Source organism: Myotis myotis, unplaced genomic scaffold (genome assembly GCF_014108235.1).
Source record: "Myotis myotis isolate mMyoMyo1 unplaced genomic scaffold, mMyoMyo1.p scaffold_m19_p_6, whole genome shotgun sequence".
In the NCBI taxonomy this organism is placed as follows: Eukaryota; Metazoa; Chordata; class Mammalia; order Chiroptera; family Vespertilionidae; genus Myotis; species Myotis myotis.
This window is the reverse complement of record NW_023416368.1, coordinates 96,531,122-96,556,935: the sequence shown is the minus strand read 5'-3', so window position 1 is coordinate 96,556,935 and position 25,814 is coordinate 96,531,122. Positions and strand designations below refer to the sequence as shown.

Here is a 25,814-nt window from a genome sequence, read left to right as displayed (position 1 = left end):
TTTGGAATAGAGATTGATAGGATTGGAATCAACTGGTATAAATACAGATGTAACAAGACAACAGGACACAGAACCTAGACACAGAACCTAGACACAGAACCTAGACACAGAACCTACACAGAACCTAGAGACAGAAGAACTTCGCTGGAGAGAACATGGCAAAAGATCCTGGACAGAAACTGGAGACAGAACGTAGCGAGAGAACATGGCTGAAGAACCTAGAGACAGAACCTGGCTACAGAACCTGGATAGAACATGGCAAGAGAACCTGACTAGAACCTGGTGACTGAACCTGACTGGAGAACCTGGACAGAACCTGGCTGGAGAACCTAGCGAGGGAACATAGCTACAGAACCTGGCACAGAATCTGGCGACCGAACCTGGCTGGAGAACCTACAGAACCTGGCAATAGAACCAGGCAAGAGAACCCAACCATGCTGATCAACTGAACACTGCCTCTGTGTCATTCCTTCTTCACCGACTCTGTCCACACCTTTGGGGACCCCTGGACCTGCTGGGGTTGGACCCCAGCAGAAAATATCCCCATAATGCTCACAGGGATGCTGAGGCCACACAGAACTAGGCAGACAGAGGACCACAATGATGAGCCTGGCACAGACTGTCTCACATTTGACAGAGCAGAGGAGAAGTACAACACAGACACGAGTGGGAAGAAGTCAGCTGTAAATTCAATAAGTTCTTCAATGCTGGCAGTGTGCCAGCTCAGGAAACAGGAAAACAGAGGACAGAGGTTTGCACCCATGGGTAGGTTTTTCTCTGGGTCTCCAGTGGGAGCTCATGAGAAATACGGGGGACAGGACAGGGATCAGAGAGAAGGTTCCTCAGTGCAGGCATTCAGGAGACAGCCAGCTGCCACTGGGGACCCAGAAAACACAGCTTACTTCCCTTCTTGCACACAGAGCAGAACCCTTCCACCAGTGAGGGGTGGCACATCATATACTCTTGCCCCATGGCCTGGCACAAGTACACTACTCTGGAGGAAGGACAGAAACAAGGCCCATGTCTTTGGAAATCCTCTGGGTTCAAGAACTACACCAGTAACACCAGAGTTCTGTTCTATTTGCTACCATAGGCATAGGGATCTGCTATCATGAGGACAAGAAAACAGAACAATTACAGACATTTACTCAACTAATGACACACCATTAAAATATATGAAGCAGAACCCCATAAAATTGAAGGGTAAAATAGACAGTTCTATAATAATAGTTGGAGACTTCAGTACCTCACCTTCAATAATGGAAAGAACAACCAGACATGGAAGGAGGCAAAGGACTTAAACATCACAGTAAACCGGCTAGATATAACAGACACATACTGAACACTTCACCCAACAACAACATATACATCCTCTCAAGGGCACATGGGGCATTTTCCAGGATAGATCGTATATTAGGACACAAAATAAGTCTCTATAGATTTTAAGAGATAGGACAAAAGCTTCATAACATTGGACTTGGCAGTGATTTCCTTATTATGACATCAAAGGCACCGGCAACAAAAGAAAAATAGACAAATTGGACTTCATGAGAAATTTAAAATGTATATTAAAAGACACTACTAGAGTAAAAAGGCAACCCCTCAGAATGGGAGAAAATATTTTCAAATCATATATCTGATCAGGGGTTAATATCCAGAATATATGGAGAACTCCTAAAACTCAACAACAAAACAACCAACCTGATTCAAAAGACTTTAATAGACATTTCTCCAAAGAAGAGATACAAAGAGCCAATAAGCACATGAGAATATGCTCAACATTACTAATCATAAGGGAAAAGCAAATTAGTACTATGATGTATCACCTCACACTCATTAAAATGGCTATTATCAAAAACAGAAAACAAGGATGTGGAGAAATTGAAAGTCTTGTGCACTGTTCGTGGGAATAAAAATGGTACAGCCACTGGGGAAAATAGTATGGAGGTTCCTCAAAAAATTAAAAATAAGATTACCATTTGACCCAGCAATTCCACTTCTCGGCATATACCCCAAATATTTGAAAGCAGAGTCTTGAAGAGATATTTGCACACCATGTTCATAGAAGCATTATTAACAGTAGCAAACTAAGTGTCCACAACATATTAAAATATGGCATACACATACAATGGAATATTATTTAGCCTATCAAAGGAAGAAAATTCTGACACATGCAAAACATGGAAAAAACTTGAGGACATTGTGCTAAGTGCAATTAGCCAGTTACAAAAGGACAAATACTGTATGAGTCCACTTTATGAAGTAGCTTAGTCAAAATGATAAATACAGAAAGTGTAATGGTGGTTGCCAGTAGCTGCTGAAAGGGAAAAATGAGGATTTATTATTTAATGAGTATACAGGATAAAAAGAATTCTAGTGATTATCATTGGCAATGGCAGTATAATGATGTGAATATATTTAATACCACTGAACTGCACACTTAAAAATTGTTAGGACAGTATATTTTATGTTATGTGTATTTTAACACAATAAATATTTTTAGTTAGATATATAGGCCAGGAGCCAAGATGGTGGCATAGGTAGATGCAGTACTCACTGCCTCCCACAACCACATAAAAATGACAACTAAACAACAGAACAACCATCATTCAGAACTGCCTGAAATCTGGCTGAATGGATGTCCTACACTGGAGAATTAAAGAAGAAAGCACATTGAAGTTTGGTAGGAGGGGAGGAAATGTAGATCAGGCTAGTCTGACACCCACATGTGACATCTTTTTTAATCAGGAGGGATATCTAAGCTGAGGAAACCTCCCATGAAGAACAAGGGGTTCCAGCCCCAAAACAGACCCCTCAGCACAGGGTACCAGTGCTGGGAAGAGAAGTCACGTAACTTCGGGTTATAAAAACCAGTGGGGACTGTGGTTGAGTGACATGGAGCCTTCTGGAGTCCCGAGTGTTTCTCTTAAAGGGCTGGCCCATGGACTTACTGTACTTGAACTTGCTCCCTCTGAGCTCCAGTGCTGAGGCAGCTGCTTGGGTGGATCCAGGGACATACAGGGAGGAACTGGATTGTCTGACATCAGAGAAAGAACTCAGGGATGGCTTTCTCTCAGACAGGGGTGTTTGCAGTGGTCATTGTTCCTATGCTGAGACCTCCCCTGTTGCAGAGCTGACTGGCAGAGGCTAAATCTGAGTCTCCATTAACCTGGCTCACACTGTTCCCTATGCCCTGGTGATTCCCTAAGACCCCACCCACACCACCCAATTTGAAGCCCCACCCAATTTGTTTGCAGCAGCTTTTCCATATGAATGGCCTGTCCTGGCTCAGGCTTCAGACTTTCCTAAAAATCTCTCAAACTAGCAGCAGCTGGAATCAGTGTGCCCCATACCACTCAATAAGAGACCCCAGGCCTGGCACTAGCAACAGTTTGCCTTGTTTCACAACTTGGCCTTTCCTGGGCACTTCCAAGCCCAACACATGTAGCAGTCATCTGCAGATTGCTCTGAAGCTCCTGGTGGGTGGCCCCAGGCAGGGCACAGGAATTGGATGACTTTGCACCTCCAGAGGAGCCCTAGAGCCAGTATATATCGTGGACAGATTTAGCCCACTCCAGATTATAACTCTACACATCTATGAGTGACACATTCAAGGGGCAGACTCAGTGAGCAGCAAAGCCCCACTGAAGCAAGACCTGCTCCATAAGGGTGTCTCGTGCACAGTACCTCTTCCACTGTAGTCACAGCTGGTCCTCACAGCCAATTGGCAGGAAGGTCAGCTCCTCCTAGTGACCCAAAAGCAATCAAAGTTCAACTACAACAAGACTGTGCACACAGCCCACACGGGGGTGCACCTAGAGTGCCCAGCTAAGGTGACTGGGGAGGCTGAGCCACTGGCTTCTACAGGATACCTACTACACAAGGCCACTCTACCAATTCCAGGAGACATAGAAGCTCTACATAATACATAGAAACAAACACCGAGAAGCAGCCAAAATGCAGAGGCAAAGAAACATGTCACAAATGAAAGAACAGAAGAAATCTCCAGAAAAATAACTAAATGAAGTGGAAGCAAGCAAACTACTAGATACAGAATTCAAAACAATGGTAATAAGGCTACTCATGGATCTCAGTGAGAGCTTCAAGGAACTCAAAGAGAGATTCAAGAGACTTAGTGAGACTTTCAAGAACCTTAGTGAGAACATCAAAGACGTGCAAAAGGACCAGCCAGAATTAAGCATACACTAACTGAAATAAAGAATAATTTATAGGGATTCAACAGGAGAGTAGAGGATTCTGAGAATCAAATAAATGATTTGGAATATGAGGAAGCAAAAAACATCCAATCAGAAGAGCAAAAGGAATCCAAAAATATGTATATGAAGATACTGTAAGTAGCCTCTTTACAACTTCAAGCATACCAGCATTAGCAGTATGGGGGTGCCAAAAAGAGAAGAGAGAGAGCAAGATATTGAAAACCTATTTGAAGAAATAATGACAGGAAACTTCCCCTACCTAGTGAAAGAAATAGACTTACAAGTCCAGGAAGTACAGAGTTCCAAACAAGAGGAACCCCAAAGAGGCCCACACCAAGACACATCATAATTAAAATGCCAAATGTTAAAAACAAAGAGAGAATCATAAAATCTGCAAGAGAAAAGCAGTTAGTTACCTACAAGGGAATGCCCATACAACTGTCAGTTGATTCTCAACAGAAAGATTGCAGGCGTAAAAGGGAGTGGCAAGAAATATTCAAAGTGATGAATAGGAAGGACTTACAACCAAGATTAGTCTACCTAGCAAAGCTATCATTTAGAATTGAAGGTCAGAGCTTCCCAGACAAGAATGAGTTAAAGAGTTCATCACCACCAAACCAGTATTCTATGAAATGCTGAAGGGTATTCTTTAGTACTACTACTACTACTAATAATAATGAGGAGGAGGAGGAGGAGGAGGATGAGGAGGAGAAAAGATAATAAAATGGCAATAAATACATATCTATCAACATTTGAATCTAAAATAAATGAACAAGGAATCTAATGAACAAAATAAACTGATGAATAAAATAGAACTAGAGGCATGAAAACATGGAACAGACTGATGAACCTCAGAGGGAAGAGGGGAGTAAGCAGGAAGAGATTAACCAAAGAACTTATATGCATATATGCATTACCTATGGACACAAGCAATAGGGTGGTGAAGAACTGAGGTTCGTTGGGAACTGGGTGGAGGGGGGAAAGAAGGACATCTTTAATACTCCCAGCAATAAAGATTAAAAAAATGATTTTTGGTCAGAAGTTCCCTCAAATGAGGAGGGAACTCCTCACTTTATTCTGTCATATTATTATAAACAAACATAAAAGAGAACTATGCATGAACTATTGAAGAATGTTTCTGAACCAAGAATTAGGATGAATCCAGCTCTGTGCTCCTAAGGGCCAAAGAAAGAGACAGAAAGCAGACATGTGAAATGATGTTGATGTCTGAGCATGGAGAGAGGGTAGGATCAATTCGGGGAAGGGATGTTGGGGTAAGCACCCCTTGGAGGGTGGGTATGTTACAGGTCTACAGAGATGGTGGATGTGTATCTCCCCACCACTACATCTCTCTGCAGACACTGGAGTGCACATCATTGTAAGATCAAATTGGGGGAGGAGTGTCATGGCTGGGAGGTAAGTAGTCATGATTTTAGAGTGAGCTGAATTTGGGGTTGGGTCAATCATTTTTCAGATGTGGTTAAAAATGAGACTATTGAAAACTATGTTCAAGGATTATTAAAGGTTTAAACAACAGTAATGTCAATATATGTGCAGAAGTAAAATACAGATGATAACATAAGGAATTGAAGAGGGAAGGGAGTTCTATTATGTAAAGTGTTTACATCTGTTAAATAGTAAACTACAAAGTAAGGGGATATGAGCTGCATTCATGGATCCAGTTTTCTATCCTTTCCTGTATCTACTAGTGCGCTCTTTGCCTGGTGTCTCTGCGGTCACTCCCATTGGTAGGTATGATGCATTTCCCAGTTCTCAGATCTGAATTTTGCCACATGACATGCTTTGTTAGTGGGTTTTTGGCACACTTGTTACAAGCCGACACTTGAAAAAGTGCTGTGTTTTTCCACCAGCAAGCCTGCTGGACCAGCAATTTTCAACCTTTTTCATCTCAAGGCACACATAAACTAATTATTAAATTTCTGCAGCACAACAAATATATTTTTTGCCCATTTGACCAAAGAAACAGGTATAATTTTGATTCATTCACACCTGATGGCTCCTGTTGTGTTGGCTGTTGGCATTTTTTTTTAAATCTGACAATCTAAAAGGAAAAAGAGGTCAGTTCCCCTGACTGAAGTCAATGTCCAGTACTATATGTTTGTTTTTGTGTGTTTCTTTAACCTCTTTAATATTTTTTTTTTTTTTTTTTTTTATTGAGTTCAGAGAGGAAGGAAGAGGGAGAGAGAGAAACATTAATGGTGAGAGAGAATCATTGACCGGCTGCCTCCTGCACGCCCCCTACTGGGGATTAGGCCCGCAACCTGGGCATGTTCCCTTGACCGGAATTGAACCTGGGACCCTTCAGTTCGCAGGCCAACGCTCTATCCACTGAGCCAAACCAGCTAGGGCTCCAGTACTGTATGTTTAAAAAATGTTTTCTGCCTGGCCGATGTGACTCAGTGGTTGAACATCGATCTACGAACCAGGAAGTTAAGTTTCAATTTCAGGTCAGCGCACATGCCCAGGTTGTGGGCTCAATCCCCAAGTAGGGGTTATGCAGGAGGCAGTTGATCAATGATTCTCTCTCATTGTTGATGTGTCTATTTCTATCTCCCTCTCCTTACCTCTCTGAAATCAATAAAATATATTTTAAGAAATTTATGATGAAAGGTCTCTGGATCAGAGTCCCATGTTCCAGCTAGTCTATCACAGGCACCCACAGCCAGGTGAGCTAAATGAATGCCTACCACTATGCATAACAGGCTTTTACAGTTCATTGTAACGCAGTGTTATTGTGGCAATACTAGTATATAAATACCAAAAAATTGGTACCTAGAAATTGGAAGTCGCCATAAAAATAAAAAAAATGTGGCACTGGTTTTGGGACCTAGTAGATGGGAAAAGGTTCCTACAGTATAATCTAGAACAGTGATGGCGAACCTTTTGAGCTCGGAGTGTCAGCATTTTGGAAAACCCTAACTTAACTCTGGTGCCGTGTCACATATATAAATTTTTTGATATTTGCAACCATAGTAAAACAAAGACTTATATTTTTGATATTTATTTTATATTTTTAAATGCCATTTAACAAAGAAAAATCAACCGAAAAAATGAGTTCGCATGTCACCTCTCACACACGTGTCATAGGTTCGCCATCACTGATCTAGAAAATGAAAAGAAAATGGATCAGAAAGGTTGGGAAAATGGTGGCCTGTGCTCTGAAGTGGCAAAACTGTTGCCAAGGGTAATTTAGAAGATAGAAAATGTACTTAATGAACTTAAGAAACTTGGCAAGATGACTTCCAGGCAGAATTATGAGTCAAGAGGTTGCTTCTGACCCAATAGTATGGCTCAGTGGTGGAGTGTCAACTCATGAACCAAGAGGTTGCTGGTTGATTCCCAGTCAGGGCACATTCCCCGGGTTGTAGGATCAGTCCCCATTAGGTGGCTTGCAGAAGGAAGCCGATTGATGTTTCTATCTCTTTATCCCTCTTCCTTTCTCTCTAAAATCAATAAAAACATTTTTTTATAAAGAGGTTGCTTCTGGCTGAGTATAAGTTACTACAGAAAAAGATGAACTCAGAATAGAACACACCAATTCTCAGGCAGAGACTAGAAGGTACATGATAAAGAAGGGGGCAACAAACTTCCTGGAAGTGACCATAAGTGAATGTTTGAGGCTTTGGAGGCCAAACCAGATCTGTAACAAGTACTCACTCTGCCACTGGAGCAGAAGAGCAGCCATAGACAATACTCACGTGAATGAGTGTGTGTGTGTTCAAATAAAAATATATTTATGGACATGGAACTTTGAAGTTTATAAAAATTTCATGTTCCATAAAATATTCTTCTTCTTTTGGTTTTATATCAACTATTTAAAAATGTAAATGTATTATTGTCTGTAGTTGTTTTTGATGATTCATTGGGATTTTCTACTTATAGAATTCTGTCATCAGTGAAGAGAGATAGTTCTTCTTATCAATTTGGAAGCCTTTTATTTATTTTTATTGCCTAATTTATCTGTCTAGAGCAGCCGTGGGCAAACTACGGCCCGCGGGCCGGATCCGGCCCGTTTAAAATGAATAAAACTAAAAAAAAAAAAAAAAGGCCGTACCCTTTTATGTAATGATGTTTACTTTGAATTTATATTAGTTCACACAAACACTCCATCCATGCTTTTGTTCCGGCCCTCCGGTCCAGTTTAAGAACCCATTGTAGCCCTAGAGTCAAAAAGTTTGCCCACCCCTGGTCTAGAGTCTGGTATGATATGGAATACAAATGGAACCACTCAACTTCTGGTCAAGATGGTAGAGTAAGTAAACACTGTGCTCACTCCCTCCCATGACCACATCAAAATGACAACTAAATTATAAAACAACCACCCTTGAGAATCACCTGAGGACTAACTGAACAGAACTTTTATAACTAAGGATATAAACAAAAAGCCATGCTTAGACTGGTAGGAGGGGTGGATATGTAAAACAGGCTGGTCCTATACCCACCTGTGGCAGTTGAGAATTAGGAAGGATATATTGGCTGCAGGGTCCCCACTTAGGAGCAAGGGGTCCCAGGCCCACAGCAGGCTTCCCAGACCGAAGTACCAGTGCCAGGAAAATGAGTCCCCACAACATCTGCCTGTGAAAATCAGTGGGGATTCTGTCCAGGTGAGACAGAGGGCTCCTAGAAATCCAGGCATCCTCTTAAAGGGCCTGCATACAGATTCACTCACTCACAAACACTCACCCTAAGCTCCAGCAAAGGGACAGCAGCTCAAAAGATATAAAGGAAATATGAGAAGGAACTGAATTGTGTGGCTTCAGGGTGAGGGCTGGAGAAGTTGCTATTAGTTCTGTGAAGAGCCCTTCTGACACACAGCCTGCAGGTGCAAACAGGCATCAAATCTGAATCTGCATTAACTTAGAGAACACTACTCCCCTTGCCCTGGTCCTTGAGATCCCACCTAACCCAACTCATGCACTATCCAAGCATTTTTCAGCAGCTGCTCCTCAAAAGCAGTTGACTGTGGCCCAGGCTGTAGGCATTTCTAAAAATTCTCAAAGGTCCACAAGCCCTATGCAGGTGGAACCTGGCCTCTGAATGCCCTATACCTCTTGATGAGCATCCACAGGCCTGGCACTGATGGCAACCAACTTTGGTTCACAGTGTGGCCTCTCCCATATGCCTCTAGGCCCAGTACAGGCAGCTAAAAATTCCAAATCAATCATTTTGTAGCTCCTACCAGGTGCCCATGGCTGGGTACAGGCATTAGCTGACTTTGAACTGCACCAGAGTCCCTCCCAAAAGGCTCCAGAACCAACACACCAGATGGTCAGCTTCAGACCACAACAGAGCACCACATGATTAAGTCCTTAAATGGCACACCCAAAAGGTGGTCTTGGCAGGCACCAGAGTATTGCTGGAGTAAATCTTACTTTATGGGATAAGCCCCAGCTTAGCAGCTCGTTCACTGTGGTCGTGGCCCGTTCTCACACCCAGTTAGCCTGAGGGTCACCCCACTTAATGATGTGCAATCAAGGCTCAAATACAAGAAGAGAGCACACACAATCAACAGAAGGAACACTTTTAGAAAACCTGGCTCAGGTGACCAGGGAGACTGCACCACTGGGCATCATAGGACACCTACTAAAAACAACCACTATGCCAAGACTGAGAGATATAGAAGATCTACCTAATATATAGAAGCGAACATAGAAAAACAGCCAAAATTAGGGGACAAAGAAAAATGTCCTTAAAGAAAGAATAGGGGAAAACTCCAGAAAAAGAACTAAACAAAATGGAGGCAGAGTTCAAAATATTGGTTATAAGGATGCTCAGTGAACATAGGGGAGGAAGAGATGAACTCACTAAGAGAACTTCAACAAAGAAATAGTAAACATAAAAAAGACTTAGAAACCATAAAAACCGAGAGATCGAAAAATGGCGACCAGCAGGAAGGTAGGGAGGGAGAGAGTGTGAGAGTGCAAGGAAGTGATAGAGGAGTGTGTGGACGTGTGTGGTGTGTGTGTATGAGCTAGGGACAGTTAGATTCTGCAGGTCTTCTAAGGGGCTGCTAAACCGGGCAGTCTTAGGCGGCGGAGTCCCGCTCCCTGCACGGACAATCCTGGGCGGCCAGCACAGGCACAGCGAACACGCCATCTTGAAAAACAGAGCTGCTTGAGACTAGGATCCTGGCCTCAGCACCACCCAGTCTGATCTCAGACGCATACCAGGACCCTGCAGTCACTGGGGACAGAGACCTGTGACCACAGCTACAGACCCGCGGACACCAAAAGTTCAGAAATCCCCGCGGCAGATCCGTGAGTAACAGAGCCCATCCCCCCTTCCCTCAGGCTTGTGGGCAGCGCCAGAGTAACTAACTGATAGACCCACCCCTTGCCAGGGCCTCAGCGCTCCAGGAACTTTGGCTTGGAACTGATCCCGCTTAGGGCCAGGTTCAGGAGTCCTGGGCTGGGAGCAAACGCGCGAACCCCAGGAACTGAGCCTAGGCGCACTGCCGGCTTTGGAGCCCTGGGCTGGGAGCAATCACGCGAACACCGGGAATTTGTCCCACGTATCACAGGCCCAGGGACCCCGATTCTCTGGGCAGGTGGCAGCACCAAGCATCAGTTACTTGACTGTGTTTCTTTTCACCTGCTCCTGAGATCCTGATTTCCTGTGCATTCATACTAAGAGCCAGTGACTCCAATTCCTGGTGCAAGGGCACACAGGGACCCTGATTCTCAAGGCAAGGTTGCGCGAAGCAACAGACTCTGATACTGGATTCTGGGGAACTCTGACTCCTGGCGCACGCTAGGGGGCTCTGGTTTTCAACACGCCTCAGGGGGGTCTCTGTTTCAGCATGGTGCAGGCAGGGTCCCTGATTCTAAGGGCGTGTACGAGGCCACATTGAGCGCTGACAACACTGACTCTGAGCGAGCCTGGTTCCCACCAACCCACAACAACCACACATCTTAGTGTCAGAGCTCTTCAGTGACACTAGGGTGGTGGGAGGCTCCCACTGCACACGGCCCTGGCCCACGCAACTCGACGTTTGAACCATCGGGAGATAATCAGAATGAAGAGACAAAACAACACCCAGAGGAAAGACAATGAGGAGTCACCAAGAAAGGACATTAATGAAGTTGAAGCGTGCAACATGACAGAAAAAGAATTCAGAATAATGCTTGTACAATTCATTCACCGGATGGATGAGAAAATCAACAACCTATGCAAGAATCAGGAAGAAATGAAAAGTGATATAGCTACAATCAAAAACACCATGGAAAGTTTCAACAGCAGACTAGAAGAAGCAGAGGACTGAATTAGTGAATTAGAAGATAAGGCAGAGAAGCAAGCTCAATCTGAACAGCAACTGGAGAAAAAAATTAAAAAGCAGGAGGAGAGCCTAAGGGAGCTTCGGGACAACATGAAACGAAGTAACATATGCATAATAGGGCTGCAAGAAGGACAAGAAAAGCAGCAAGGATTAGAAAATCTACTTGAAGAAATAATGTCAGAAAACTTCCCAGATATGGGGAAGAAAAAAGTTACACAAGTACAGAGAGTCCCAGACAAGATGAACCCCAAAAGACCCACACCAAGACACGTCATAATAACGATGGCAAATGTACAACACAAAGACAGAATCTTAAAGGCTGCAAGAGAGAAACAGAGAGTTACCTATAAAGGATCCCCCATCAGATTATCAAATGATTTCTCAACAGAAACACATCAGGCCAGAAAAGAATGGACAGAAATTTACAAAGTGATGCAAAGCAAAGGACTGAATCCAAGAATACTCTATCCAGCAAGGCTATCATTCAAAATTGAAGGGGAAATAAGAAGCTTCACAGACACAAAAAGGCTAAGGGAATTTATCACCACCAAGCCAGCAATGCAAGAAATGCTAAAGGGACTGGTGTAAAAAGAAGAACTAAAAAGCCCAGAAAGAAAACAGCCACAAAAAAAAAAAAAATAGAAATGGCTACAAACAAGTACCTTTCAATAATAACTTTAAACGTAAATGGACTAAATGGTCCAATCAAAAGACATCGAGTGGCTGAATGGATAAAAAAACATGACCCATATATTTGCTGTCTACAAGAGACCCACCTCATTAGAAGGGACTCACACAGACTGAAAGTGAAGGGATGGAAAAATATCTTTCAGGCAAATGGAAATGAAAAAAAAGCTGGGGTATCAATACTTATATCAGACAAAATAGACCTCAAAGTGAAGGCCATAACAAGAGATAAGAAAGGCCACTTCATAATACTAAAGGGATCAATACAACAAGAGGATATAACCCTCACAGAACCTGACTAGGGGGTGCACCAAGAGAGCATAAAAAATGCGGAGACAAAGAAACAGGACAAAATTGTCCATGGAGGATATAGAGTTCAGAACCACACTTTTAAGGGCTCTCAAGAACTGTCTAGAAGCCGCTGATAAACTTAATGAGATCTACAAGAAATCTAATGAGACCCTCGATGCTATGATAAAGAACCAACTAGAAACTAAGCATACACCGAATGAATAAAGAATATTATACAGACTCCCAACAGCAGACCAGAGGAGCGCAAGAATCAAGTCAAAGATTTGAAATACGAAGAAGCAAAAAATACCCAACCAGAAAAGCAAAATGAAAAAAGAATCCGAAAATACGAAGATAGTGTAAGGAGCCTCTGGGACAACTTCAAGCATACCAACATCAGAATTATAGGGCTGCCAGGAGATGAGAGAGAGCAAGATATTGAAAACCTATTTGAAGAAATAATGACAGAAAACTTCCCCCACCTGGTGAAAGAAATAGACTTACAGGTCCAGGGAGCGCAGAGAACCCCAAACAAAAGGAATCCAAAGAGGACCACACCAAGATACATCATAATTAAAATGCCAAGAGCAAAAGACAAAGAGAAAATCCTAAAAGCAGCAAGAGAAAGAAACTCAGTTACCTACAAGGGAATACCCATACGACTGTCAGCGGATTTCTCAACAGAAACTTTGCAGGCCAGAAGCGAATGGCAAGAAATATTCAAAGTGATGAATGCCAAGAACCTACAACCAAGATTACTTTATCCAGCAAAGCTATCATTCAGAATTGAAGGTCAGATAAAGAGCTTCACAGATAAGGAAAAGCTAAAGGAGTTCATCACCACCAAACCAGTATTATATGAAATGCTGAAAGGTATCCTTTAAGAAGAGGAAGAAGAAAAAAAGGGTCCTGAGGACCAGCAACCCTCTGCTTCCGTCGTCATAGTGGTTACGTCTTTTCTGCACCGGAAGGAGAACCCGGGAACACTTGGAATTATGGCAGCGGTGGATATCCGAGATAATCTACTGGGAATCTCTTGGGTTGACAGTACATGGATCCCCATTTTGAACAGTGGAAGTGTCCTAGATTACTTTTCAGAAAGAAGTAATCCTTTTTACGACAGAACGTGTAATAATGAAGTGGTCAAAATGCAGAGACTAAAATTAGAACACTTAAATCAGATGGTTGGAGTGGAATACATCCTTTTACATGCTCAAGAGCCCATTCTTTTTATCATCCGGAAGCAACAGTGGCAGTCCCCTACCCAGGTTATCCCACTGGCTGATTACTATATCATTGCTGGAGTGATCTACCAGGCACCAGAATTGGGATCAGTTATAAACTCTAGAGTGCTTACTGCGGTGCATGGCATTCAGTCAGCTTTTGATGAAGCTATGTCATACTGTCGATATCATCCTTCCAAAGGGTATTGGTGGCACTTCAAAGATCATGAAGAGCAAGAAAAAGTTAAACCTAAAACCAAAAGGAAAGAAGAACCAAGCTCTATTTTCCAGAGGCAACGTGTGGATGCTTTACTCCTAGACCTCAGACAAAAATTTCCACCCAAATTTGTGCAGCAAAAGTCTAGAGAAAAGCCTGTCCCAGTGGATCAGACAAAGAAAGAGGCAGAACCTACACCAGAAACTGTGAAGTCTGATGAGAAGGAGACCACAGAGAACATCCAACAGACAGTGAGCACTAAAGGTCCCCCTGAAAAACGAATGAGACTTCAGTGAGTATTGGACAAGAGAAGCTTGTAAGACTTCTTGTCCATTATTATACCTCATACTGTGACAGGCTCTAGAACTATGAAATTCTTTGTCACAACTCTCATTTGTATAGAATGTGCTTGCTTTTTATGCTCTTTAAGAAAGGATATAAGGACCCTCATGCTTTTGAGATGGATAGTTGTATGTATCTTTTGTAACCTATCCCCTACAGACTTGAGCAACCTCCTCACTCACATGTGTACTGCCTTCATATGTTTGAAACCAAATTAAAGTATTTAGAAAAAACAAACAAACAAACAAAACCCCAGAACCTGGCTAGGCTGATGATCAACTGAAAAAAAAAAAGAGGATATAACCCTGATAAACATATATGCACCCAATGCAGGAGCACCCACATACATAAGAAAACTCCTGGAAGATATCAGGGGAGAGATCGACAACAATACAATCATAGTAGGGGATTTTAATACACCACTGACATCACTGGATAAATCCGCTAAACAAAAACTCAGCAAAGAAACAGCAATCCTAAATGACTCACTAGATCAGATGGACTTAATTAACATCTTCAGAACACTTCACCCCAAAAGTCACAAAATATACGTTCTTCTCAAGTGCTCATGGGACATCTTCAAAAATAAACCACACATTGGGTCACAAACAAAGTCTCCCCAAATTCAAGAAGATTGAAATCATACCAAGCATCTTCTCAGACCACAAGGCCATAATATTAGAAATAAACTACAACAAAAACAACTCAAAATACTCAAACACTTGGAAGCTGAATAGCACGTTATTAAATATTGACTGGGTTACCAATGAGATCAAAGAAGAAATTAAAAACAACCTCGAAACTAATGACAATGAAAACACAACAATCCAAAACCTTTGGGACGCAATGAAAGCAGTCCTGAGAGGGAAGTTTATAGCTCTACAGGCCTATCTCAAAAAAAACAAGAAAAAATGGTAGTAAATCATCTAAATCTACAGCTCAAAGAATTAGAAAGAGAGCAACAAGAAAAGCCCAGAGTGAGCAGAAGGAAGGAGATAATAAAGATTAGAGCAGAAATGAATGACATAGAGACCAAAAAAAACAATACAGAAAATCAATGAAACAAAGAGCTGGTTCTTTGAAAGGATAAACAAGATTGACAAACCTCTAGCCAGGCTCACCAAGAAGCAAAGAGAGAGGACCCAAATCAACAAAATCAGAAATGATAGAGGCGAAATAACAACAGATCCCACAGAAATACAAATGATTGTTAAAAAATACTATGGACAACTCTACTCCAACAAACTAGACAACCTGGAGGAAATGGACATATTCCTAGAAAAATACAACATTCCAAAACTTGATCAGGAAGAATCTAAAAATCTCAATAGGCCAATAACTATGGAAGAAATTGAAGCAGTCATAAAAAATCTTCCAGCAAACAAAAGCCCAGGACCAGACGGCTTCACAGGGGAGTTTTACCAAACATTCAAGGAAGAACTAAAACCTATCCTCCTCAGACTACTACAAAAAATCCAAGAGGAAGGAACACTTCCAAGCTCATTCTATGAAGCCAGCATCACCCTAATACCAAAACCAGGTAAAAACAACAAAATGAAAGAGAATTACAGGCCAATATCCCTCATGAACATAGATGCCAAAATCCTCAATAAAATCTTAGCAAATCGGATCCAGCAGTACATCAGAAAGATCATACACCAGGGAGAGAACCAAGATGGCGGCATAGGTTAAGGCCGGAGTTTGCTGCTTTGAACAACTACTTCAAAAGTGAAACCAAAAAACGGAAGGGACATCACCCAGAACTACAGGAACGCTGGCTGAGTGGAAGTCCTACAACTAGGAGGAAAGAGAAACGCATACGGACACTCAGAGGAGGCGCAGTGCTGAAGTCAAATTCTGAGGTGCAGAGTGCGCGGAGCGGGCTGGCGGCGGAGGGCGCGGTTGGCGTTTTCAATCGGGAGGGAGTCAGAGACTCTGAGCTCCAGATCCGGGCGAGTCACTAGGGACCCAGACTCAAACGGGAGAAGCGGGACTGTCTGGCTTCGGTCAGAGCGAGTGCAGCTTTCTCTCTGAGCTTTGCAGCGGGTGCTGGCACTCAGAGAGGCAGAGCCCCTGGGGACAGGACTGAGAGCCGCCATAACTGCTCTCTCCGGCCCACCCTGTTGATCCTGTGCGACCCGCCCCGCCCAAGCCCTGCACACAGGCATTTGCCGGATAGCCTCAGGCAAACGCCAGATTAGCACCTCCCTAGAGGACAGAAGTTCTCTCACTGCTGACACAGCTGATTCTCATAGCCACTTGGCCTGGAGGTCAAACCCTCCCTGGAATTAGCTACAACAATCAAGATTTAACTATAAAACTGTGAACAAAGACCACTAGGGGGTGCACCAAGGAAGCATAACAAAATGCGGAGACAAAGAAACAGGACAAAATTGTCAATGGAAGATATAGAGTTCAGAACCACACTTTTAAGGTCTCTCAAGAACTGTTTAGAAGCCGCCGATAAACTTAATGAGATCTACAAGAAAACTAATGAGACCCTCGATCTTATATTGGGGAACCAACTAGAAATTAAGCATACACGGACTGAAATAACGAATATTATACAGACTCCCGACAGCAGACCAGAGGAGCGCAAGAATCAAGTCAATGATTTGAAATGCGAGGAAGCAAAAAACACCCAACTGGAAAAGCAAAATGAAAAAAGAATCCAAAAATGCGAGGATAGTGTAAGGAGCCTCTGGGACAGCTTCAAGCGTACCAACATCAGAATTATAGGGGTGCCAGAAGATGAGAGAGACCAAGATATTGAAAACCTATTTGAAGAAATAATGACAGAAAACTTCCCCCACCTGGTGAAAGAAATGGACTTACAGGTCCAAGAAGCGCGGAGAACCCCAAACAAAAGGAATCCAAAGAGGACCACACCAAGACACATCATCATTAAAATGCCAAGAGCAAAAGATAAAGAGAGAATCTTAAAAACAGCAAGAGAAAGAAACTCAGTTACCTACAAGGGAATACCCATACGACTGTCAGCTGATTTCTCAACAGAAACTTTGCAGGCCAGAAGGGAGTGGCAAGAAATATTCAAAGTGATGAATACCAAGAACCTACAACCAAGATTACTTTATCCAGCAAAGCTATCATTCAGAATTGAAGGTCAGATAAAGAGCTTCACAGATAAGGAAAAGCTAAAGGAGTTCATCACCACCAAACCAGGATTATATGAAATGCTGAAAGGTATCCTTTAAGAAGAGGAAGAGGAAGAAAAAGGTAAAGATACAAATTATGAACAACAAATATGCATCTATCAACAAGTGAATCTAAGAATCAAGTGAATAAATAATCTGATGAACAGAATGAACTGGTGATTATAATAGAATCAGGGACATAGAAAGGGAATGGACTGACTATTCCTGGGGGGGAAAGGGGTGTGGGAGATGCGGGAAGAGACTGGACAAAAATCATACACCTATGGATGAGGACAGTGGGTGGGGAGTGAGGGCGGAGGGTGGGGCGGGAACTGGGAGGAGGGGAGTTATGGGGGGGGGAAGAGGAACAAATGTAATAATCTGAACAATAAAGATTTAAATAAAAAAAAAAAGATCAAAAAAAAAAAAAAAAAAAAAAAAAAAAAAAAAAAAAAGATCATACACCAGGACCAAGTAGGATTTATCCCAGGGATGCAAGGATGGTACAATATCCGCAAATCAATAAACGTGATACACCACATAAACAAATTGAAAGAAAAAAACCACATAGTTATATCAATTGATGCAGAAAAAGTGTTTGACAAAATTCAACACCCATTTTTGATAAAAACTCTCAGCAAGGTGGGATTTGAAGGATCATACCTCAACATAATAAAAGCCATATATGACAAACCCACAGCCAACATCATACTCAATGGACAAAAACTAACACCATTTCCCCTAAGAACAGGAACAAGACAGGGATGCCCACTCTCACCACTCCTGTTTGACATAGTACTAGAAGTATTAGCCATTGCAATTAGACAAGAAGAAGAAATAAAAGGCATCCAAATTGGAAAAGAAGAAGTAAAACTGTCCTTATTTGCAGATGACATGATATTATACTTAAAAAACCCTAAAGACTCCATCAATAAACTATTAGACTTAATAAAAGAATTTGGCAATGTAGCAGGATACAAAATTAACGCCAAGAAATCTATGGCATTTCTATCCACCAATACTGAATGTGCAGAAAGAGAGACTAAAAAAGCAATCCCATTTACCATCGCACCAAAAAAATTAAGCTACCTAGGAATAAACTTAACTAAAGAGGTAAAAGACCTCTTCTCAGAAAACTACAGGACGTTGAAAAAAGAGATAGAGGAAGACATAAAGACATGGAAGAACATACCATGTTCTTGGATTGGTAGAATCAACATCATTAAAATGTCCATACTGCCCAAAGCAATCTATAAATTCAACGCACTTCGCATTAAAATACCAATGGCATATTTCACAGACCTAGAACGAACTCTCCAAAAATTCATCTGGAATAAAAAACGACCCCGAATAGCTGCAGCGATCCTGAGAAAGAACAAAGTAGGTGGGATCTCAATACCAGATATCAAGCTGTATTACAAAGCCACTGTTCTCAAAACTGCCTGGTACTGGCACAACAACAGACATATAGATCAATGGAATAGAATAGAGAGCCCAGAAATCAGCCCCAACCAATACGCTCAATTAATATTTGACAAAGGAGGCAAGAACATACAATGGAGTCAAGATAGTCTCTTCAATAAATGGTGTTGGGAAAATTGGACAGATACATGCAAGAAAATGAAACTAGACCACCAACTTACACCATACACAAAAATAAACTGAAAATGGATAAAGGACTTAAATATACGACGGGAAACCATACAAATACTAGAAGAATCCAAAGGCAACAAAATCTCAGACATATGCTGAAGCAATTTCTTCACCGATACAGCTCCTAGGGCATTGGAAACTAAAGAGAAAATAAACAAATGGGACTACATCAAAATAAAAAGCTTCTGCACAGCAAAAGAAACCATCAACAAAACAACAAGAAAACCCACTGCGTGGGAAAACATATTTGCCAATGTCATATCTGATAAGGGCCTAATCTCCAAAATTGATAGGGAACTCATACAACTTAACAAAAGGAAGATAAACAATCCAATCAAAAAATGGGCAAAGGACCTAAATAGACACCTTTCGAAAGAGGACATTCAGAAAGCCAAGAGACATATGAAAACATGCTCCAAGTCACTAATCATCCGAGAGATGCAAATCAAAACAACAATGAGGTACTATCTCACACCTGTCAGACTGGCTATCATCAACAAATCAACAAACGACACGTGCTGGAGAGGATGTGGAGAAAAAGGAACACTTGTGCACTGCTGGTGGGAATGCAGATTGGTGCAGCCACTATGGAAGACAGTATGGAGTTTCCTCAAAAAACTACAAATGGAACTCCCATTTGACCCTGTGATCCCACTTCTAGGAATATATCCCAGGAAACCAGAAACACCAATCAGAAAGGATATATGCACCCCTATGTTCATAGCAGCACAATTCACCATAGCTAAGGTCTGGAAACAGCCTAAGTGCCCATCTGTAGATGAATGGATTAGAAAACAGTGGTACATCTACATGATGGAATACTATGCTGCTGTAAAAAAGAAGGAACTCTTACCATTTGCAACAGCATGGATGGAACTGGAGAGCATTATGCTAAGTGAAATAAGCCAGTCAATGAAGGCAAAATACCACATGATGTCACTCATTTCTGGATAATAAAGACCATTATAAACTTATGAACAAAAATAGATACAGAAGCAGAGCTGCCTCGAACAGACTGTCAAACTACAGCAGGAAGGCTGGGGAGAGTGGGAGGGCGGGAGGGGTTGGGTAAGAGATCAACCAAAGGACTTGTATGCATGCATATAAGCATAACCAATGGACATAATACACTGGGGTGTAGGGGAGGCCAGGGGATTGTCAAGGGCGGGGGATAAAAAAATGGAGACATATGTAATACTCTTTGTAATACTTTAAGCAATAAAAATAAAATAAAATAAATAAAATTAATAAATACAAAAAAAGAAACCATAAAAACCAACCAGTCAGAAATGAAGAATACAATAACAGAAATGAAGACTATATTGGATGGAATAGACAGTAGATTAGATGAAATAGAAGATCAAATAAGTGATTTAAAATACAGGGTAGTGGAAAACACCCAATTAGAATAGCAAAAAGAAAAAAATATTAATGAAATGATGATATCTTAAGAGTCCTCTGAGACTTCAAGTGTAACAACATTCATATCATAAGTGTACCAGAAGTAGAAGAGGGAGAACAAGGAATTGAGAACCTATTTAATAAATAATGACTGAAAACTTCTTTAGCTTAGGGAAGGAAATAGACACACAAGTCCAGAAAGCACAGAGAGCACCAAAAAAAAAATGCCTCTGAAGAGGTCCACACCAAGACACATCATAATTAAACACATCAAGGGTTAAAGACAAAGAGAGAATCTTAATAACAGCAAGAAAAAAACAATTAGTTACATACAAGGGAACTCCCAGTAATCTGCTGATTTCTTACTTTTTTTAAAAAAATATGGAACGAATTTGCGTGTCATCCTTGCACAGGGGCCATGTGAATCTTCTCTGTATTGTTCCAGTATTAGTATATGTGCTGCTGATATGAGCACAATCTGCTGATTTCTTAGCAAAATTTTTTTCAGGCCAGAAGGGATTGACATGAAATATTCAGTGATGAAAAAACAAGGAGCTGTAAGCAAAACTACTCTACCTAGCAAGGCTATCATTTACTAGGTGTGCCAGTTAATAATGCAGATTTTTTCAAGAGATTTTTCCAATATGTTGATAGATATGCGATTTGATACGTATGCTATTTTGTTATATTGACAACAAGCTTCAAAACTTCATTTGTCAAATTTGCTGAAGGTGTTAACATCATAGATATTTTTATGCTTAAAAATGTTGAATTTTGTGCCAAAAAGAGAGCATTTGCAGGAAGTTTTAATTCATTACTTTATTTTGAAGAAAAAGTTATTGTATACTTCGGGAAGCTTATGGTGAACATGCTCCATCTCAAGATACTTGTGAACGCTTGTTTAAATGCTTTAAAAGTGATGATTTCGATGTGAAAAACAAAGAACGTCCAGGTTAATTGATGAAGATGTGTGTCAAACTCAAAAACAACTTGCAGAAAGATTAAGCGTTGCTCAGCAAACAATTTCCGGTTATTTACAAGCAATGGGAAGATTTTAAAGGGAGGAAAATGGGTGCCACATCAACTGAATGAAAGACAAATGGAAAACTGAAAAGTCATCAGTAAAATGTTGCTTCAACGGCACTAAAGTATTTTTTGCATCGCATTGTGACTGGTGACATGAAAGAAAGTATTTTTTGCATCGCATTATGACTGGTGATGAAACGTGGATTTATTTTGAGAATCCCAAATGCACAAAATCATGGGTTGATCCAGGTCAACCATCAACATCGAACTGCGAGGCCAAATTGCTTTGGAAAGAAGACAATGCTCTGCATTTGGTGGGATCAGGAAAGTGTGGTGTATTATGAGCTTCTAAAACCAGGTGAAATCGTTAATACTGATCACTACCAACAACAAATTATCAATTTGAACCACGCTTTGATCGTGAAATGACCAGAATGGGCCAGAGGACACGGCAAAGTAATTTTGCTTCATGATAACGCACCATCACACACTTTAAAACCAGTTAAAGACACATTGAAAGATCTTGCCTGGGAACTATTAACCCACCTTCTGTATTTATCAGCCCTTGCTCCTTCAGATTACTACTTGTTCTGATTGATGGCCCATGCACTTTCTGAGCAGCACTTCAAAACATAGGAAGAAGTGGAAAATTGGGTCTCTGAATGGTTTGCCTCAAAACAAGAAAAGTTCAATTGGGACAGTATCCACAAATTACCTGAAAGATGGGGGAAATGTGTAGCTAGTGATGGACATTACTTTGAATAAAGCACTTTTGATATTTCTCTTGAAATTATCGTATTTTCTTTGATTACAAAATCTGCCATAACCTGTACACTTAGTAGAATTGAGAAATAAAGAGCTTCCAAGACAAGAAAAAGTTAACAGAATTCACCACCACTAAATCAGTATTACAAGAAATATTAACAGGAGAAGAAGAAGGAGAAGAAGAAGAAGGAGGAGGAGGAGAAGGAGAAGGAGAAGGAGAAGGAGAAGGAGAAGGAGAAGGAGAAGGAGAAGGAGAAGAAGAAGAAGGAGAAGAAGAAGAAGAAGAAATAGAAATAATGCAATGACTACGTATGTATCAATAATCACTTTAAATGTAAGTGGGTTAAATGTTCTAATCATAAAATATAGGATGGCTGAATGGATAAGATAACAAGTCCCATATATATTCTGCCTGCAAGAGACCCACTTCAGATTGAAAGACACACACAAACTGAAAGTAAAGGGATGAAAAAAGATATTTTAGATAAATTGAAATTTAAAAAAATTTAAAAGCTGGGGTAGTAATACTTATATCAGACAAAATAGACTTTAAAACAAAGGCTATAATAAGAGCTAAAGAAGGACATTTCACAATGATAAAGAGATCAATCCAACAAGAGGATATAACCCTTATAAACATTTGCACACTCAATGTAGGAACACCTAAATATATAAAGCAAATACTGATGGACATTAAGAGAGAGGCTGACAGTAGTACTGTAATAGTATGAGACTTTAACACCCCATTGACATTAATGAATGGGTCACCCAGACAAAAAAATCAATAAGGAAACAGTGGCCTTATGTGGCACATTAAACCAGATGAATTTAATTAGTATTTTTTAGGACATTTAACCCATAAGCAACAGAATATATATTGTTTTCAAGTATACATGTAACATTTCCCAGGATGGACAACATGTTAGGTTACAAAACAAGTCTCAACAAATTTAAAAAGAGACTGAAATCAGATCAAGCGTTTTTTCTGATCACAATGGTATGTAAGTAGAATTCAATTACAAGAGGAAAAATGAAAATTACAAACACATGGAAGCTAAATAACATGCTATTAAATAATGAATGTGTTAACAATGAATTTAACGGAGAAATCAAAAGATACCTTGAGACAAATGAAAATAAAGACACAATGACCCCAAATCCATGGGACACAATCCTAAGCAGTGCTTAGAGGGAAATTTATAGCAATACAGGCATACTTAAAAAACAAACAAACAAAATTAAGAAAAATCTAAAATAAACAATTTAACCTTATACCTTAAGGAACCAGAAACAGAAGAACAAAAACTAAAACCATTTCTCCTAAAACAGGAACAAGACAAGGTTGGTACAATATTCAAAATCAATAAACGTGATGCCAATTTTTGATAAAAAAACTTTCAGCAATGTGGGAATAGAGGAAACATATCTCAACATAATAAAGGCCATCTAAGACAAACCTACAGCAAACATCATACTCAATGGGCAAAAACTAAAACCATTTCCCCTAAGAACAGGAACAAGATATGGATGTCCACTTTCATCACTCTTATTCAACATAGTCCTGGAAGTCTAGCCACAGTGATCCAACAAGAAGAAGAAATAAAAGGCATCCAAATTGGAAAGGAGGAAGTCAAACTGTCATTATTCACAGATGACATGATATTGTACATAGAAAACCCTAAAAGACTCCACCAAAAAACTACTAGATTTAATAAATGAATTTGGCAATGTTGCAGGATACAAAATCAACACCTAAAAAATCGATGGCTTTTTTATACAACAATAAGGAATTCTCAGAAAGAGAAACTAAACAATCCTATTTACTATCACACCAAAAAAAAGATACTTAGGAATAAACTTATCTGAGGAGGCAAAAGACCTGTACTCAGAAAACTACAGGACATTGGAAAAAGAGATAGAGGAAGATATAAACAAGTGGAAGAATATATGCATTCATGGAATGGTAGAATTAATATCATTAAAATATCCATACTACCCAAGGCAAGCTACAGATTCAGTGCAATCCCTATTAAAATACCAACAGCATATTGCACAGATCTATAACAAATACTCCAAAAATTTATATGGAACCAAAAAAGACCCCGAATAGCTGCAGCCATCTTGAGAAAGGAAAACAAAGTTGGAGGAATCACAATACTACAGATTTTAAGTATACCACAAAGCCACTAGAATCAAAACAGCCTGGTACTGGCATAAGAACAGGCACATAGAACAATGGAACAGAACGGAGACCCAAGAAATTGACCCAAGCTATTACACTCAATTAATATTTGACAAAGGAAGCAAGAGCATACAATGGAGTCAAGGGAGTCTCTTCAATAAATGGAGCTAGGAAAATTTGACAGATACATGCAAAAAAATGAAAGTAGACTGCCAACTTACACCACACACAAAAATAAAGTAAAAATGGATAAAATACTTAAACATAAGTTGGGAAACTATAAAAACCTTAGAAGAATCCATAGGCAGCAAAATATTAGACATACTAGTATGTCATAGCAGTATCATTACCGATACAGCTCCTAGGGACAATGGAAACTAAGGAGAAAATAAACAAATGGGGCTACATCAAAATAAAAAGCTTCTGCACAGCAAAAGAAACCATCAACAAAACAAGAAGAGTGCCCACTGCATGGGAGAACATATTTGCCAATGTTACATCTGATAATAATCTCCACAATTTATAGGAACTCATACAACTTAAAAAAAGGAGGATGAACAATCCAATCAAAAAATGGGAGAAACCAAGATGGCGGCATAGGTAAACACTGGAGTTTGCTGCCTCGAACAACCACTTCAAAAATACAACTAAAAGATGGAACGGACATCATCCAGAACCACAGGAAGGCTGGCTGAGTGGAAGTTCTACAACTAGGAGGAAAGAGAAAAGCATACCGAGACTCAGAGGAGGCGCAGTGCTGAAGTAAAATACTAAGGTGTGGAGTGCATGTGGAGCGGGCTAGCGGCTGAGGGTGTGGTTGTCGTTTTCAATCGGGAGGGAGTCTCAGGCTCTGAGCTCCAGTTCCAGGCGAGTCTCTAGGGACCCAGACTCATACGGGAGAAGCGGGACTGTCTGGCATCGCTCAGAACCCTAGGGCAGCTTTCTCTCCGTGGGGCTTGCAGCGATTACTGGGACACTGAGAAGCAGAGCCTCTGAGGGCAAGACTGAGAGCAGCCATAATTGCAAACCCCACCCTGTTGATCCCGTGGGACCCGCCCCGCCCAAGCCCTGCAGGGAGACTTTTGCTGGATAGCCTCAGGCAAAGGTTAGATTAGCACCTCCCTAGAGATCCAGGAGCTAGGAAGCCCAGAGGTCAGAGTAGGACCATCCAGTTTGCAGCTCTGTGGAACCATAAAAGACACACTCAGGGGGCAGACTCAGTGAGCACCAAAGCCCCATCGAAGCAAGTCTAGCCCCAGAGGGGTGTCTCCAGCACAGAAGTTCTCCCACTGCAGACACAGCTGATTCTCGCAGCCAATTGGCCGGGAGGGCAATTCCTCACAGTGATAACTACAACA

The 25,814-nt window shown here is 40.9% G+C and overlaps 2 protein-coding genes and 1 pseudogene across 2 annotated transcripts in view; 1 reads left to right on the top strand and 2 right to left on the bottom strand.

Annotated features, from left to right (window-relative positions):
• PRSS38 (serine protease 38) overlaps positions 1 to 25,814 on the bottom strand; it is a 122,108-nt gene that overhangs the window by 2,552 nt on the left and 93,742 nt on the right. The window lies entirely within an intron of this gene.
• On the top strand, positions 13,488 to 14,236 carry LOC118659306 (mediator of RNA polymerase II transcription subunit 6-like). The gene has a single exon (XM_036315583.1). It carries the CDS (start codon positions 13,488 to 13,490, stop codon positions 14,226 to 14,228), a length of 741 nt encoding a protein of 246 aa, XP_036171476.1. The 3' UTR covers positions 14,229 to 14,236.
• LOC118659400 lies at positions 20,859 to 20,958 on the bottom strand (annotated as a pseudogene).